Source organism: Lampetra fluviatilis, chromosome 13 (genome assembly GCF_964198595.1).
Source record: "Lampetra fluviatilis chromosome 13, kcLamFluv1.1, whole genome shotgun sequence".
NCBI lineage: Eukaryota > Metazoa > Chordata > Hyperoartia > Petromyzontiformes > Petromyzontidae > Lampetra > Lampetra fluviatilis.
Window position 1 is genome coordinate 2,683,306 of NC_136287.1, and position 19,267 is coordinate 2,702,572.

General features: G+C 49.9%; 1 protein-coding gene across 1 annotated transcript; it reads right to left on the minus strand.

Moving 5' to 3' along the window:
* Window positions 1-14,615: 14,615 nt before the first annotated feature.
* LOC144935300 (5-hydroxytryptamine receptor 1A-like) lies at window positions 14,616-17,896 on the minus strand. Its single transcript, XM_078861862.1, has one exon. The coding sequence runs from the start codon at window positions 16,952-16,954 to the stop codon at window positions 15,719-15,721; it is 1,236 nt and encodes a 411-aa protein (XP_078717988.1). The 5' UTR covers window positions 16,955-17,896; the 3' UTR covers window positions 14,616-15,718.
* Window positions 17,897-19,267: the final 1,371 nt, after the last annotated feature.

Here is a 19,267-nt window from a genome sequence, read left to right on the forward strand (position 1 = left end):
GGTCGCGATAGCCCACGTACTAAAACAGCACAACCATAACAACATTGCGGGGGGTGGGGGGAAGTGGGCGGTGGGGGAACAAACAAAATAACCCAATTGACAGCTCAACCAAGTGGTTTATCACGTGGAAATGTATAGTAGCCAAATACTCTGAACGCATGTCAAATCCATGTGTGGAGCGAAACAAACCTGAGCGTCCCGAGAAAAACGCACGCGACCACGGGGGAGAGAGAGAGACGCAAACACCAAATATACAGCAGCAGGCGTCAGGGTCGGGATCGAACCCACGACTCGCTGTATACCGGGCGAGGTCGTTAACATATCCTAGCCACCGTGATGATGATGAGAGAGAGACACGCAAACACCAAATATACAGCAGCAGGCGTCAGGGTCGGGATCGAACCCACGACTCGCTGTATACCGGGCGAGGTCGTTAACATCTCCTAGCCACCGTGATGATGATGAGAGAGAGACACGCAAACACCAAATATACAGCAGCAGGCGTCAGGGTCGGGATCGAACCCACTACTCGCTGTATACCGGGCGAGGTCGTTAACATCTCCTAGCCACCGTGATGATGATGAGAGAGAGACACGCAAACACCAAATATACAGCAGCAGGCGTCAGGGTCGGGATCGAACCCACGACTCGCTGTATACCGGGCGAGGTCGTTAACATCTCCTCGCCACCGTGATGATGATGAGAGAGAGACACGCAAACACCAAATATACAGCAGCAGGCGTCAGGGTCGGGATCGAACCCACGACTCGCTGTATACCGGGCGAGGTCGTTAACATCTCGCCGCAGAGGCGCCGTGCAGCGAGTCGCTGCACGCGAAGCTCGCCCGGGACGAGTCGCGATGCAGCCAAATCACACGTGCAGGGTGAGCCTCGAGTCGCGGGGGGTTTGTAAACTCATCAACACAGTGGTAATGGAACTCTATCGTAATGCAGCGTGAGAAATATATAGATATTGTCCTGAGCAGCCGTAGTGCTGGATGGGAGAGACATCAAGTAGCCGGATATAACAAAACCCCCCAAAAAAAATTTGTTGCAAAAGAAAATAATACGGTGATATATTGTGGGTTTCTTTTTTTTACATGAGCGCGGGCTGGGGATGAAGGCACGGCCGAGGCTGCGGTTTTTGCGGTTCTGCGCATCGGCTCTCGGTGCGGAGCTCAGAAGTCCGTCCAGTGGCGTGGGTATTTGATGGTGCAGGCGGTGCAGCTGCACCAGGGTCCACGGGCCAGATGGGCACAGGCACCGGGCGGGGGGGAGGGTTCGCAGGGGGAAATTTGGCAGAGGTGGCCACATTTCCTTCTTTGCACCAGGACCCATGCCAACAACGTTTAAGCCACTTCTACATTCACCCACCAGCCACAACCAATCCTCTCACCAATTAGTTCCCATCTTTGTAAGTGCTGTTTGTCCAAATTATTGGGAAATTTATGTCAGATGTTTTTTTTATTGAGCACCACTCTTTCAAACTCCTCCTGCCCGCCCCCCCTCCTGTACTTTTTTATGTTCTCATATCGTTTGCGATATCTCCCCACACCTCCGATTAGCACGGTTGGCTCCGTACGGTGCTAAAGAAGTTTAACGTACCTTTCATTTGTATCCGTTGCTTTTTCATTGCCGCTTGAATGTCGTGTACGAAACACGCATCGATCCATTGGTTTGTAGAAGTTCCTCGCGCCCGTGCCTTAGAAAGTGTGCATTTTTAGAATAGATTATTTCCAAATCGTACGTGTCACAAATAACGATTCGGCTTAAACCCTGCAAGCCACTGGAGTTTTCTCATCCACCGCAAGGACCAGCCTCGTCAATCCTTGACTCAAATTGCGACCATAAATCGTGACAGTTCACTGACTTGTGAGGTTTTCAATTTATTGCATGCCAAATAACAAACAGCAAAAGTTTATGCATCTTAAAAAAAAAGTACATGATTCTGTTCACGGCCAGGGTGAACATGCCTAACAGCCGTTATTCATGTTTTCTTTCTCCCACTCGAAACCATTTCGGGGGCATTTGAATGTCAAGAGAAAGAGAAGCTCGGCAGCACGTGACACATTCCGACCAATCAGAGACGGCTCTAATCAGCGCACAACCGCGAACAACAAAGCCTTCAAATCGCAGCACCCCAACGAGACGAGACGGCTGTGGGAGGAGAAACAATCCTTGTACTTGGGGAGGGGGGTGGGAGTAAGGAGTTAGGAAACTCGTGTGAATACAATATTAATTCAGATGTGTTTTTCATCGCTCCTCTAATCGGAATCCCAGCAGTGATCGAGGACATCAATGTTCTTCTCCCTACTTTTTTGTACTTTTTTTATTGGTCTCGTTTCTTTCTTAAATGCCTTTGTGGTTTATTTTCCCAATCGCTTTCAGGATTTGCAATATCGGCAGCGTTTGATGGGAGATTGGTAAATTAACGCAAGAAAAGCAGTGTAACAAAACTTGTATCTAAATTGGTATTACACAACTACTTCTGAGGGCATCCCGTTTTCGAACGGCGTTCATCCGATGTCAATCAAGGAGATGCTTTTTTATCCTCAGCACTAGAATTTTCCAATGTGAAATCCTAATGTAACGTTATGGTTAAATATACAGTAGACTCTCGATTATCCGCGCTGATGATAATTTAAAATCGCGGATAATCGTAAAATATAAATGTTCCGCTGATCTCTATGCCAAACGTCACTAATACAGGTATCCATTACGTTCAAGTTAAGAAAATGTCGTGTTTGAATTAACAAACCTAAAATTTGTAATAAAGGGTGTGTTGTGCTCAGTGATAACAATTTCCTGCTCCCGCTTAAACACGTTGATATTATTAATCATTGATCGTTTCTGCGTGAATTAAATATCGGCCGTTCCATAGGATTCGGAGGGGGAGGCGCGTCAGGCGTACGTACGCAGGTGGGGGGGGGGGTGTAAAAAGTACGCGTGCGTACAGGGAGGGGGAAGGGTCAAGTTTTGACAGATTTTCTGCGAACGTACTAAATGGATGGCCCCTAAGTGGATGATAGCAGAGCCAAGCTAATCAACATCGATCAAACTCCACCCACTGTTGTAAAGATATGGCAACTACTGTACTGTAGAGGTGATCACGTGGATTTCGGATTAACCACATCACATATTTATTTCCAAGAAATACAATGTAGAACTGTTTTTAGATTATTAATTTGGGCTCAAGCGACAATCCATGAGTTACATGTCAAAATCTCAGGTGCGCGGTTCATCCGCAAAACGAATAAGCCGCACGCAGATAATCGAGAGTCTAATGAATATAAATAATATTAGATATATTCATAATTTGGAACTCAGGAAGTGCAATAAGGTTTTCGGTTAAAATGTTAGTCTCTGTCAAATCAGCCCAGTGGGGTCAATAGAATGAACACAGATAAAGCTGCATACAAGCACAGTGCTTGGGAGCATGGTCAACTGTGCTTATCTCCAGACCAGTGTGCTTGAATCAGAAGTCGTCCTTTGTCTTCCACCACCAATGTAATGCAAGTGCGTGTTGCTTACGTGAGAAATGGGGTTTATATCCAACTTTCTGCCGTGTCGCTTTGTGGGAAGTAAACAGTTGTTGATCGATGCACAGACTCGTCCTCGCCATACACATGCACAAATTCCCACCGTTGTCTCAGGGCCACCAAGGGAGATGAGTGCTGCGGCATGCTCGTGAAGGCAGGAAACCCCCTTAACTTTTCAACAAAACATACATCAACAAAGCATGTGCGTGGTGGTGGTGGTGGTGACCTTTGTGAAATCGGCACTTTGGACGCAAGCGTTTGTGGATCGCGTCGATTTGTGAAATTCCAACACCCGCTGGGTTCTGCGAAGCGCTGTGAATCCGTCTATGGATCTTGGAGTGCCTGCATGCACGGTGGGTTTTCGACAAATATTCGGCCGTTACCCCACCAACTTGCATGCAATTGGCCAAGCATGTCTATGTATTACCCAGTCTTTAGCCGGTAATTAATAATCATAATAACGTTCATTTTATATAGCGTCATTCATAGCAATAGCATCCACTCTACATTAATTACATATAAGGACCAAATCGCATATACGTGGTTGGCTGCTCACGGTAAAAAAGAAGCCCAACACATGAACACATACATACCAAGAAAATTAAAACTCCGACTACTACTACCAAGCAAAATAATTTTGTTTATAAAAAATTAAGAAATGGCACAAAAAAAGCACGAACAACAAATGGCGGAGCCAGGATTTTCAGATAGGAGGGGCAACCCCTCCAGCAATGAAAAATGATAGAGGAGTTGTTAGTAAGTAAGGACTTGTCCCTTGCTTTTTATTCGACGCGTGTGCGGCAATGGCGCAGTCATCGATCGAGGGTCGAATTCGAACCGCGTCGTGTGATCGGCATCGCGCTCGCTGAAGGTGTTTGCCTCCAGGGAAGTCGTGTGCTGTATACGCATCTGCGCACAATTATGTGAGTCACTTATAACTGCTTTGCCGTTACTTATTGCCAATTATGGACTCAGACTATTGTCCTTTCATCTCATAGTGTCTCTGGCACGTCATAATATGCTTCACAGTGGCAGTGGGGGTCACAAAATGCTGATTTATTACTAATCAACCCCAATGATCCGATCGAAATTAGGGATTTCGATCGGATCATTGGGCGGGCCCGTGCCACCCCCCCCCTCCCCCCACTGGCTCCGCCAGTGCGAGCAACGAAAAGTAATCAAAACAAAGTAATGAGTCCATGAGATCTCAACATCGCAGACCACAATCCCAGCTTCCCCACCGAGTCAGGAAACCTTCACAGTATTAGTAATGTATGTTTAATTTCTTTCGCACCGTATGTAGCCAACCGTGATAATCGAAGGTGCGGGGGAAGGACAACAAGCTAAACACAAAAAGCATTTCTAAAGAAATGAGTTTTCGATGTAGATGTAAACGTGCCTAGCTCCAGTGTCGTCCTAATATTGGAAGAAGGAGCGTTCCAGACGGCCACAGAAGCACATCTGAAAACGCGCAATGGCAGTGACCGTCTTTGTTCTATGGCGAGCCAAAAGCCGCTGCTGCCGCTGCTGCTGCGATGAGCGGAGTTCGAGTGATGGCTTATGCTCTGTGACGAGATCAGCAGGGTACTGTATTGTGGTTCATTTGTTGCGAGCACTCTGTGTGTAACGAGCGCGAGCGTGGTGATGAGTGAGTGGGCTGAGGAGGGCTCGTGGATGCGATGGTTGTCCGTGGCGAGTGAGACGAGTGATGACCAGCCAACAATAATGAGACAACTCGCAGCGTGCACAATTTCGCGATGGGGGCAACAAGAATTCGTACACGCGACCCCGGAGGTTGCGGAGGCCGGCTCAGACTTAGCCCCCAGAAGATTATACCGCCAACTGTTTCATCGTCGTCTCGGTGTTGTTTTTCTTCTGTTGTTGTTGTTGAAGGTTGGAGATGACTCGCCGTGGCGCACGTGAAGGAGGGTGGGGGGGGAACGTGGAATTACCTGGTTGGAGCACGAGGCCACACCAATGAGCAGAACTCCCTCTCCGCGTGCTCGGGTCAGACATCGCAGGTGATAAGTCAAGGCTGACCGGAGCGACAACAGCACTCGAACTAAACCACGAGGAACATGACGTCACCGAGGAACCTTGCATCGCGCGGCCTCGGCGGAGTGACCCGATGGGGGCCACGTGGGCGCGTTGCACAGGGAAGAGATGCGACGCGTGGGTCATCGATTGCTGTTGACGGGACAAGAGGCGCTGATAGTTTCAAGACTATTTGAAAGAATGTGCGACGGGGCGGTCATTTGTACGGTAGGTCTGGTGGACTCAAGTCGATGTTTCTTGCGCAGCGGGGAAACACTGGGGCCGAATTATTTCAGACGAGCGGGGTAACCGGCCCCGTGGCTGCAAGAGGCGTTGCGAGGTTTGCTATAAATGACTGCGGGTTCGGGGGCACGCCGCTGAACGATGGCTGCTGGCAGCTTGTCAACACGAGATGTTTTAATTGGAGCAGTGTGAATGAGGCTAAGCACTTCCCCGAGGCGTGATGGATTGAAAGGAAGATAATGCAGCTGACGAGGAAGTGGGGGGGGGGACGTGAGAGACCCTCAGCTGTAAACTGCTAGCAGAGAGAGAGAGAGAGGCCTGGATTGTGATGAGGAAAGCGTGTGTTTGAGAAACAAGTGCAACGTGATGGCAAAGCGGCGGTCTGCTCGGTGGTCGGGCAGTAGGGGAGCGAACGGTCCTGGGTGGAGGATGGCCTAAGGCGAGCTGCATAGAATTTTTTTTTTACTGAACAATTTCTCTTTAATTTTACCAAGTAAGGCCCACTGAGCTACGTGGCTATTTTTTTTTTTACAAACTGGCTGTCACAAATAACAGCTCAACGAAGTGGCTTATCGCGTGTAAATAATTAGCGGCCAAATACTGTGAACGCGTGTTGATTCTAAATGGGGAGCCGCGGTGGCGAGGTGTTAACTCCCTCGCCTGGTATACAGAAGGTCGTGGGTTCGATCCTAATCCTGACGCGTGTATGTTTGGGGTTTGCGTGTTCTCCCCGTTGTCGTGTGGATTTTTCTCCTCCGATTTGTCCCTCCACATTTAGAATCAACGTCACGCGTTTAGGGTATTTGGCTACTTCATGATGTCCACGTGGTGACGAGCCACTTCGTTCAGCTCTCGTTTGTGGCCAGGTCGTTTCATTGGACCCGCAGAAAAGTCCACGCGACCACGGGGCGAGAGAGAGAGAGACGCACTCTCTAAATATACAGCAAGCGTCAAGCTGATCCGATCACTCATCTAAGATGCCCTCGGGGCAATGATTAGCCTGTTTTGGCAGTTCGACTCGATTCGCGGAAACGGGAGATCAGTCGGTGTCCGTCTCGAAGCGTGAGCAGGCTGAACTCAGAATTATTATTTTTCATCAGAATCTGTATTTTAGACTGGAGGAATCCGATGAGCAACGAAGCTCTTTTTGCAACAGATGTCCGAGTCGTAGGACATGTGTGTTGGCATCGAGCACCGTTTGGCATCGACAGCAGTTGTCAACGGCTGCACTCTGTCGCACGATGGAACGTGTCCCCCTGTACGCCATTTCAAGGGCGCAAGTTTGTCCCACCGCTCTTTTTGCACGCTTTTATGTAACTCTGTTGTTGTTGTCGTATCCTCAAATCTTGTAACTCAATTTCAACCCACTTCCCAATGTGGTATCGACTGCAAACTTGGAAAACGTATGTCATACTGATGACAATACTATATTCTATCATAAAAAAAAAAAATTTTAAACCATCTTGTTAGTATGGTACTGGCTTTACTACCCGGCTTCACATTGGGCTTGGATTAACCCCCCCAGTGGCGATGTTCACACACCACACCAGTTACTCGTCTGAGGCTGAGTAGACCTAGGGGAGGACCAAGGAGCAGTTGAAATAATCGACACCAGTGGTGGCCGTGAGCGGGAATCGAACTCGGGTCGCCAGGTTCATAGCGCGGCGCGCTAACCACTACACTACAATGCATTACGCTTCCACATGCGCGGGTCACATGACAGATTTGACGTCACAGCTCACTTGCCATGCAAAAAATAGATGCATTATTGAGCTCCCCCCCCCCAAAAACAAAAGTGTATTTTAATATTTTTTGCACGGTGTACAGTCTGGAAAGTACCCACATGGCAAATGTTCAGTTTGTTGCATGTCGGGAAGTACGCTAAACATATTTAACAGACACACATTCACAACTTTGCCTTTTATATATATGGAGATGTTGCGCCTTGGCTCTAATTGTCCACGCTCAACTGACGTTGCCTGAAAATCACCACGGCCCCTCACGTTATGGCAAGCTTCGGGGCCACTTCCTGGAGTCGTGGAGTTCTGCCATTACCCGTACGGTACATTTCATTAAGTCGTGTTTTGAAAAAACATGTTTAAATATACCTTTTTTTAAGTCGCGTTTGATTTGCTGTGCGTTTGCATCCACATCAAATCAGGGGGTCGGGCGGGTAGAGACAGGTTCGTGCAGTGAATTCATATTCACTCGGTGCATTAACTCGGAGAGGGTTGGCCGACTCTGTCGGGTTACTTTATGACAAGAGGCGCACGACGACAACAAAAATTAACCCGTAAAAACAAAGTTTTTCACTATAAATCCTTTATATGCGTGGCATTGGTTTTATTTTATTATTCATTTCTGTTTTTCTTGAGTAAGAGTTTCATTTTTATCACATAGGTATTTTAAATTAAATATAAAAATTTTTTCCTAAAAGTGGAAAATTTTGGAAAAAAATTTTCACGAAAATAAATTGTCACGCACAACGAGTCTGTGTGAAAAATGTCAGCTCGATTGGATCACGGGAAGTGGGTTAGAAAACGACCGAAAGATTTGCACGGTCGTAAGCGCGCAAGCAAGTTAACTTAATATAAAGGATTTAAAAACAACAACAAAATATGACAACAACAAAGATCGTTGGTCAGAGTAAGAGGCAGGGTGTGAACCGGGAGGCGGCAGGAAAACGACGATTGGAATTGGCCACGATAGTAAATCCGGGGGGAACTGCATTCTTGCGCCTGTCCCAGACGTCCTGGCCGGACCGCCGTTTACTCTGTCCCGGGTCAAGTCGATGGTCGATGTTGTTGTTGTCGCTGTTGAGTTGGCCGGGGCCGGTTGAAGTCGCAATTTGCACCGAGGAAGCGGTCACGGAGGTCACAGAGGTCACGGAGCTCGGATAGAGAGAGTTGAACGTCGCCCCCCTGGTGGACGGTCCAAGATGAGGACAGAGAAAAAGGATGTTTGCCCGCGGCCAGGCGAAGCAGCCTGTGGCTTGGAAGGATGCTGGTCGAAGGGGAAAGGAAACGTGTTTCATTTCTAGGGGCGATGCCGTGGACTTTGGCCAGGCCTCCTGCACGATGGTGCTGAAGATCCTGGCTCGTGGATGGCTTTGAAGACACGTGGATCGATATCAGCGAGCACTGCCTGGCCCATGCCTCGCAGATGAGGAGTAGGTCAAGCGAGGAAGTCAGTGATAGTGTCGTGAATGAGGGCACATTTTTCAATGACGGAGCGTGATTTCAGATGCCCTATATTTTACATGCAATAGCTTCTGCAATGTAAAATATGGACCTAAAATACACTAAATCATTACCATTACTATGATAATTATAAAGGTATGATGGATAGAAATGTGCAAGCTGTGTGATTATGGTGAGATTGTTCAAAAATTGAGAACGTATTAAAATGGAGGATTGGCTCAGCTACGTGCTGTGGGGAGGCTCGTTTAATGGATTGACGAAAGCGGCTTGCTTCTATTTCCATGCCTCTTCACATCCCCACCTGCTGTTGACAGCAGATGTATAAGCGTTGCTCTGCGTGTGCTTAAGTGTGGGGTTGTCGACGAGATGTCTCAAACAGGGAGTCAGACATGCCAGCAGCTCCGAGTGAGGGCATGCGGAGAGGGCCTGGCAATGTCGACACTGCCCACGAAGTGAGTCAATGCCACGCTCATATTGTCAGCCCGGAATATTATCGGCGAAAGCAATTTCCGTATCCTTTGGCTCTTCTGACGTGGTGTTCGGTTTGTACCACGTTCTGTTCGGCCTTTTTTGTGTCCAGTTTATCTTTCCCGCCGATTCGCACGGTTGGGTATGTACGATGCGAAAGAAGTTCAACAAACATACACGGCATTCCGGGAGCTTCTCGAGAAAGGCGCCGATGAAAGCTTCTTCTGGAACTGAATTGAAGAACCGCCCAGCATATGGAGTTACAACTGTGTGGAGTTTTTTCTTCGGACATCGTGCCACAAACAACAAGCTGCGAAATGCCAGAACACTCCTGAGAGCTGCACAGTGCACCGATGAAAACCCAGGCAGTCGTTTATATTCTTACTTTGAAGTTCCTTCCCCAACTCCTTCAACCACCCCAAACCCTTTCCTCAATCACCCCCCCCCTCACCGCCACCCGACCAGCCTGTTCCTTTGACTAACAGTCAGTCGCCAGCGCTGCTTAATACGCATTCACAAGTGCAGATTTCAAAGTCAATGCACACGACGGCATCGGCTCTGGCTCTAGAACAAACATATAAACACGTGCGATTGGGTAAATAGGCCAACTACAGTGACCATTATCTGAACCGGTCCTGGGCCTCGCCTGGGTCGACTCAGCCTCAAAATGAGGATCTGGTGCGGTGTGTAAAACTTCGCCACTAGGGAGACAAAGGCGGCCAGGCGTGGTGTTGGCCACCCACCCCCTCGTGCGCCGTGCCGGCCTTCATAGGTACTACTCGCTAACAGCACTTGCCCCAACAGTCTGTTAAAGGCGATACGGGAGATCTTCGTATTGAACAACTGTTGGGTTTTATTTTCTTTGAACACCCCCCCCCCCCCGCTTTTAAAATGAACACTTTAGCCGTCGGCAACACCCCCGACTCACACTGATTTTGGCGAAATTGCGCTGAATTGTTATCTGACGCTGCCTTCTGTGCGTGATTATTTAAGATAATTACGTTGCCTTATTATGTTCTCACGAGAAAGAAATAGAACACACACACACAAGTACGAACCAGGTGAAGAAAGGGGACCAAGTGAATATGTAATGAACTATATTCTCGCGAGTGATTGCCGCCCTATGCAGATGAAAGCCGTAAGAGCTGTATTATTGTCTCGAAGGTAAGATTAACTTAATCCATTTTACACGCTAAAAGTGTATTTCTCTACTCTGTTATTTTAACCGTTTTCTTGTTTAAAAAAGAAAAAGCGTCACATCCCAGAATCTGACACGTTACAATTTCAAACGACAGTGGGTTTAGCATGTTTGTTGAAACTCAGTCAGTATGTTATTATCAGCCCCGTGCGCCGCCAATGCAATTGGACATGGCGCGTGACGTGACATGACACAATGAGGTAGAATTGAATGCCCTTGTGGAAGGAAAAATAAATATCCCCCCCCTACCGAGGGTTGAATAGACCTGTTCGCCATGCGACGAATTATGGGGGGCAGGGAAGGGGGGCCACCTTGCTCAAAAGACATAATTCTTGGAACCGGTACCTTCACACCACACTATCACTGCAGCGCAGAGCAGTGAGCAAGCCCCCCCCCCCCCCTTTGTCACCGCATGTTTAAGAATAGGTCATGCGCGTCCAAAAAATGGTCTGCAAACCGTGCAGTCAAATCCACTTAGCGGCAGCCACTTCACGAGGGGACTTAGAAACAAAAAAAATATTTCTATGATTGTGGGGAGTGCAGAGGGGACTCGAGGATGCTAGCGGGAGGAATTACAACTCATAAGCACGTGAAACGTACACACACGTGTAACGTACACACGTGTGTGTACACACATGGAAAATTCCCTTTTGGCAGTCCACTTGTCGGATGAGGGCACTCGGCACGCGGCGCGGGTCACGCCTGTTGTTTGACCTTGCGTCGCCGCGTCGCTGCCGGGTGACGAGGGCGGGAGGAGCGCGGTCGTGAGAGGTCACAGGAGTACAGTACAACAATAGATGTGTTTTGCCACGTTGTCCTCTGCTGCCGCGCGATATCGGCAGCTCTGAAACAACAACACTGTTAGTGCGTGGCTCAAGCATGCTTTGTTTCCGTGCGTAACGATAGGCACGTGTAACTAGAATAATCGTAATCGTGACCTGTATTTATCCGGCAAAGCCCGAGGCTTAAGATTCATTTTTTCTATCAAGAGGATCCGGCATTTGTTTGTCCATTTTCATTCACCGATTGTTTTAACATGCTGGAAGAAATGAGTGTACAGTACACTGGAAACTCCACACGTATGGATTCAAGAATCCATTGCCGCCATGCTATTTCGTCGCCACCACAAAGAATAAACACCGAGCACTGTGTCCATGTTTCTTCCAGTCTCAGTGTCGCCGTGGTAAGCAGAGGCACAGCACTTCGAAGCCAGTAACCTTGAATTCGATTCCTGGCCACGGCTTGCATCCGTGGCAAATTATATCTAAACATGTCCCCGGGGCCCCCTTCATCAACCCACACGAGCCCACGTGGTAAAGTATAGCCGAACAAACGCCCAGTGCTGACACGAAATGAAGAGATGCTCATCCAGCAGTGGACGAACAGAAGGTTGTAATTCTAGATGTCAAGCTTTCGTGACTGCAAGGATTCATACTCTTAGTTCTTTCGGTAAAGTCACGTAGGTAAAAAATGAAATTAAAATTAATAAAAATAAAATAATAAAATCACGACGTTTCAGGTGGGACCGTCACAGCCAGATTTGCTGCATCACTTGATGCAGCTAATCTGGCTGTGAAGGTCCCACCTGATGACGGAGACTTGTGTTGCCTCCGAAACGTCGTGATTTTATTATTTTATTATTGTTTTTTATTAATTTTAATTAAATTTTTTACCTACGTGACTTTACCGAAAGAACTAAGAGTATAGAAGGTTGTAAATTATTATTATTATTACCGACAGCTCGCACATCCTTGGACGTGACCATCCGTCCGTCACTCCAGCCAGCCAGCCAGCAAATCTTTTTTTTTCGAATGCAGGTGACAATTTACAGCCACGTGCCAATCCACTGCTGAAGGGCCTCGTTCCACAGCGTCGTGCGAGTCGCGAGATATTATGCGGGTTGACGTCATCACGCAGATATGCGCGGTGACGTCACCGCCGCGCACGCGCACTTGGGAGCGCGGCACCCAGACGGGCAGGAATCCACCCAGGTTATCAAACCAGAAAACTTTTTGGGTTTTCTAAATTAGTATGACACGCAGTGTGTTAACTATATAACTTGAGAATTTGATTTTGCAAGGCATCTATGGTGTAATGTAGTTACCCATGAGAGGTCATCATAACTCCTGTAATTTTTGTGTTTTCAAAAATCTGTGACTGTCCTGTATAAAATAAATATTCGTGAGAAAGAACGGTCATCTTTGTTAAAATTAAGAGTGCAGAACTTGTGGAAGTTTCCACGGTGGCGAGATGTTAACTACCTCGCCTGGTATGCAGGAGGTCTTGGAACGATCCTGACCCTGACGCCTGCTGTATATTTGGAGTTTGCATGTTTCTCTCTCCCCGTCGTGGTCGCGTGGATTTTTCTTCGGGTCCTCCGGTTTTTCTCTCCACATTTAGAAACATGCGTTTCGAGTGTTTGGCTGCTATAAATGTCCACATGATAAGCCACTCCGTTGAGCGATAATCTGTGGCCAGGTGGCTTCTGAATAAAGTTAGACAGCTCACTGAGTCTTTCCTGGTAAGATCAACAACAACAAAATTTGTTTCTAGTTTAAGTTAGCCAGTTCGCTCTAGCACACTCGATGTAGGGGGGGAAACCCCATACCCATTCAGGAATTGGCTTAGCATTCCAATTTGACGCTCTTAGAAATGTTTTGAGACTCGGTGAGGCTCTCCTGTATATAAAAAGGATGTTACTGCAATTATGTTTAGTATTCCATGACCAAGCGGTAGCCTCTTGTCTTGGCCACTATCCTAAAATTGGCCTAAGATCCACTGACTGTATCACCATCCATGCTCTCGTTAGCGCTAAAAATATAAACTATTTCCCCCACAATAGACCCTGGTAGAGTAAAGGTTAGTGACTGACCACACGTGGCGTGTGTGGGTGTGCGCGTGCGTGAGCGTGTGTTTGGACCTCACGGCTGGTGTCAATTCGTCGGGAGAGGCGATGTCTGTGGACTCGGTGCTAAGCTGTCACTGGCCAATGAGCGAGCAGCAGAGAGATGAGCCGGCCGTGTTCAGCCACCTCCGATGCTGTGTCACCTAAATATAGTGTTTTCATAGCCCACCACATCTCTCTCTCTGTGTTTGGTGTCAATATATATATACCTTTACGTTCAGCTTTCTTGTCAAACTTTGCAGCACACATGGAGTGCAAGTGTTTTGTGGGGAGCAATTTATCAAGAGCTGCTGCTACTCGAGGTGCATTTCTGCACGAGCTAATAAAAGTAAGACGTTTCTTCGACAACCAAACTTAAAATTATTTTCTTTGAAAACAAAACCAAGGGATTGCTTGCGTCGGCCAGTGGATGCAATGTCCCCCAGCACGAACTTCAAATGCAGAGCAGGGATTGTTTCATTTCAATGAGCTCACGTCCGCTCGTGAATCAGCGGCGGTGATGACGACGACGATGCCGATGATGAATGAGCTATGGAAACGCATTAATGGAACACGATAGAGTTACACACGTCCCTCGCAGACGGCACCCGGGGACCTTCACAGTTCGTCAATACACACAGACGCACACACACACACAGACACACCAAATAACATCTGCAGCGGAAGAGAGGCGTAAACACCAGTGGCCATGGTCGTGGCCCAAGTCCTGTGGAGGGACAAGATCTCATTTTGACAGCGACACCAAAGGGGCCAAATGCAACGGGGAGTGGCCGTGTGGCTCTCTCTCTCTCTCGATGGCCGTTCCAGAGTTGTCCACGCGCAATTGTCGGAGAGCGCCTCTTGACTCTTCGCAAAAGGGGGACAAAAAAATCACAATGCCCCTGGCCACGTGTTCAGTCGCGCGCCGTGACACCGCGGGGCGTTCGTCCGCGACAGTTCAGTGGCAAGGCAAACGAGGCCCCATTCCCTTTGTCACACACCAAGAGTCTCGTTACAGATGCGGAAAAGAACCCGAATCGTAGTGGTAAACATCAAGTATTTATTCAAACAGCATACAAGGTAGTCATGGTAACCAGATAATTGTTTTTAAAAATGAGTATTTGATTACTTATGCGTTCTATTATTTATTTATTTGCCACCTCTATATACTTGCGTGTGCATGTATTAAATACTGTCAGTTGGTCTATTGTGTATAAATAGTGTGTAGCCATTTGCTTTTATTATTATGTTTGTCTACTCAAAATGATAGCTTAAAGCGACAGACACTTTTCTTGCCCGGTAGAATTCCTCCTGCCTCGCCTGGCCTGGCTGATGGGGATCTATGCCGCGTGAGAGACCGCTCGCCCTATAGCCACTACGATGAGCTCTATGGATGCGATGTTGGTTACTGCTATGGCTGTTTGTATATTCAGGCGTGCAACGCTAAATACCACAGAACCAGGTTTTTTTAAGTCAATAATCTACGTGCATACATATCACTTCAACAGCATTATCGCATTGTGAAGATATATATAATCTCTCTGGAGCCTTCAATTAATCCTGATGTGTAATTGTTTTACAGAAGCTACATAGTGATACAAACTGCGACGAAAGTTAAGCCACGATATGATTCCCCCCCCCACAACCTGCGATTGAGTTTCTACTATAGGAATACAATACTTATATACAGTATATATAAGCATACGGTGCGTGTGGTGCGCGTCTCGGGGAGGTGTAGCGGCGATTGTTAAGCGCATTGCGTTGTGCCTTAGCCCGGCGGCGGCCTGAGTTCAATTCCACGACCACAGCCAACTTCAAGCGGCGAGTGAGATAGCTAAAACCGGGCACCTGGCCCTCCCGTTCACCAACCCGCACTGACCAGAGTGGTGAAGTATGGTCAAGCAACCACCACGACCGATGTGGCGTGTGGAGGGGGGAGGGTCGAGACTTTCACCCAGCAGCGCAATCGACAACGGGTTTTTAAATGATTGTACATCTCTGTTGTATTGATATATATATAGCCTTAGTATGTGCTCAGCTTGTGCAATGTTCGAGCCCCAGTCCAGTACAAGGATGACTCCCCGGTGCCCCAGCCTCCTTGACCACTCGCGCGATGGGGTTAGTGCGGGTGGGGAGGGCTCACGCCGCTATGCTCACTGCCTGCAGAACTTACATTTAATGATCTTCTTGAAGGCGTTCTGAAAGTCCTTGTTGAAGTACGCGTAGATGATGGGGTTGAGCAGTGAGTTGGAGTAGCCGAGCCAGTTGATGACGGCGAACACGCCCGGCGGCGAGTGGCACCGCTCGCCGCAGAAGGGCGAGATGAGCGCCACGATGAAGAAGGGTAGCCAGCAGAAGATGAAGGTGCCCATGATGATGCCCAGCGTCTTCACCGTCTTGCGCTCCCGCGCGAGCGCCGTCTTGCGCCGACACGCGTCCGCACCCGTCCCGTTCCCGTGCTGCTGCTGCTGCGTCGGCATCATCGCGGGCGACAAATGCGGCCGCGCTGAACTGTGCGCCAGGGAGGAGGGACTCCTCGCCCCCACCGCCTCGGGCAAGGCCAGCTCGCGGTGGCTCCTCTGCTTGGAGTCGCCGTTGCACGGGGCCGGAGACGGAGGCGCCGCGGTCTCTGCCTCTGCCGCCCCGGACGGCATCTCGGCGCGGTTCGATATGGCGAAGGGCGCGTCGAAGGACTTCTTCTCGGTGGCCTTCTTGACGTTCTTGCGGATGCGAAACCGCGCCGCCCTGAATATTCTGCTGTAGAGGACGAGCATGAGGATGAGCGGGATGTAGAAGGCGCCGAACGTGGAGTAGATGGTGTAGCCGTGGTCCTGGCTGATCTTGCACGCGTTCGGGTCCGCCCTGTCCGCCGGAGTCCTCCAGCCCAGCATGGGCGGGATGGAGATGGAGAAGCCCACGAGCCACGTGAGGCTGATCATGATGACGGCGCGCCGCGGCGTCCTCTTGTTCACGTAGTCGATGGGGTTGGTGATCGCCCAGTAGCGGTCGAGAGCGATTACGCACAGGTGCAGGATGGACGAGGTGCAGCAGAGGACGTCCAGCGCGATGAAGATGTCGCACACCACCTGTCCCAGCGTCCACCTGTCCAAAACTTGGTAGAGAGCGGCCATGGGCAGCACCAGGACGGACACCATCAAGTCGGTGACGGCCAGAGAGCCGATCAGGTAGTTGGCCACGTTCTGCAGAGTCCGCTCCAGCGCGATCGCGGCGATCACGCACGAGTTGCCGAAAATCGCGCACAAGATTAAGGCGGTCAAGCAAAGCGACGAGATCACGGTGTAGGCTACGGACGAGGGATCGCTGCTGTTCCCCTGCGCCGCGCTCACTGCCAGGGCCGGCGCGCTGCCTGTGATGTTGTGAGCTTCCATCGCGGTGACGGCGGCGGAGGAGGAGGAGGCGGCGGAGGCGGCGGCAGCAGCCGGGACAGCGGCGCTCGTCTTTGTGTGGAGCCGCTAAAGTGGCACGCGTACAAGGAGCGGGTCATTGTTCCCCCATGATGAAGAAGCTTCTTATAGATGAGACGAGCAGCTGGGGACAGTCGCTTACGTGCTGTTGCTATTGCCGCTACTGCCGCCGCTGCTGCTGCTGCTGCTGCTGTTTCCGCTGCTCGTGCGTTGACCGCGGACGCATGACTGCCCCCGTTCTTCATATATACCGCGGGTGGGTTGCGCGTCAAAGCAGCGGCAGCGGTGCTCGCCGTTTGTGTCGATCACTCGACGCGCCACCCCTTCCTTAGCTGAGCGCACCGTGCCAGCTGCGCTAGCTGCCGAGATGCCCCAACCATTGAGTCCGCTCCGCACAGCGAGTTGCTGCCCACAGTTGCGAGTCGCTCGCGCTGGGGTTGAACTGGACGAGCATGCTGGGGATTGCGCGGCGGTGACTCAACTATAAACGCACGAGCGAACGCGCGCCCCCTTCGCGCGCGCGTGTGTGTGTACATGCGCGCGCGCGTGTGTGTGTACATGCGTGTGCGTGTGTGTGTGCATGCGCGCGCGCGCTTGTACATGCGTGTGCGTGTGTGCGCTCGCACTCCCCGATACTGACTGCTGCGCGCGCGAGGCTGGTTCAGTGTTTCCGCTGCGGCTTCGAGCGCCTGGAATGGATATTACATTGTTATTGATATTTATTTATATATGTGTGTATGTATTTACCTATCATGCGCTCGGAGGATGAGCAGCTACAGACAGACCCGCGCGCGCGCGCGTGTCTCTACTTAATTGAGCAGCCCTTTAAAGACCCGGATTGTCAAATAATAAACATTAAAATGGCACAACGCAGTGACAGAGAGGGCTGCCGACAGAGAGACGGAAAACAATTGCAGACCAGCGAGAAGATTTTTTTTTAACACGTGACAATTTTAAACAACAACGATTACAACTAGAACGTCTGTAGCCGCCGCTACCACAAACAACAACAGCAGCAGCAGTAGCAACAACAACAGTTGAGAAGGCACCACGCGTAGAATCCGTTGATGGATCAGCACCGTGGACAGCGCCTCCCCTCCACACGCAACGCTGCAGCCGGCAGAGCTCCTTGCAAACCGCCATCCGACACACACACACAAAGACCCCCTCCCCCCGTATTGCCTTAACAGACTGTTGGGGCCAGTGCTGTTAGCGAGTACCTATTAAGGCTGACACGGCGCACGAGGGGGTGGGGGGGGGGGCGACGAGCACCACGCCCCGCTGCCTTTGTTCCCCCAGTGCCAATGCAAACACCCCGCATCAGGTACTCATTTACGGCTGAGTCGACCTAGGTGACAGGCACAGGAACCGGTTCAGACATTTCGTCGCACGATATTGGCCGTGCGCGGGAATCGAACTCGGGGGGGGGGCGGATTCATAGCCCGCTGTGCTAACCACTACACTGCCGCTCCTTATTACACACGTGCATACGCACACTACACACGCATGCGTCGTTAATTCGCGGCGCTGTGATTTCCCCCCATCCCCCGTCACTCTTAAGACTTCTCCGCAGAGGTCGGCATAGCCCTGTGCTCGTGCACCCCTTTCGCCCGATGGCTTACACGAGCTGTGTGGGAGACGAGAGGATGTTTGGGAACTGCGCGCCTCGCTGTTCGATTGTTCGGAGTAATGCACTCGGATCAGTGTTCGGATTTCTTTTTTTTTTACGTCTGAGCCGTCGACATTATTCACTTAACAGCGCCGAGCTAAAGCGCCCCCGTTAAAACGCGCATAATAAATCGGTTATAATGCACCCCCCCTCCCCCCCCGCTATTAGCAGCTGGTAGCGTATCGAGTGTAAATACCAGACACTTAGGCCGTATGCAATGGTGCGTGTGTGCTTTTTTGTTTCGTCGTCAATGTGTTCGCTACTGAGTAAACAATAGCGCTTTCTGTCGGCGTCGGCGTCACGCGCCACGGCTGGCGAATGACTTGGTCCACTGGAGGTGGGGTCTGAATATATGTTCGTATTTAAACGGCTCCTGCGCTTTCCCCGAGGTCGACTCGATCTTAAGTGAATACTGTACCTGGCTCGGTGTGTGAACGTCAGCACTGGGGAGACAAAGGCGGTCGGGCGTAGCGTTGACAACCCATCCTCTCGTGTGCCGTGCTGGCCTTCATCGATGCTACTCGCTAACAGCACTGGTCCCAACAATCTGTTCGAGGCTATACGCGAAATCTATGCCTTTGTTTTGCACGAAGATCAGAGTAGCAATG

Excerpts from the sequence above, each read along its gene's own strand:
- LOC144935300 (XM_078861862.1), bottom strand. The coding sequence starts at position 16,954 with ATGGAAGCTCACAACATCACAGGCAGCGCGCCGGCCCTGGCAGTGAGC.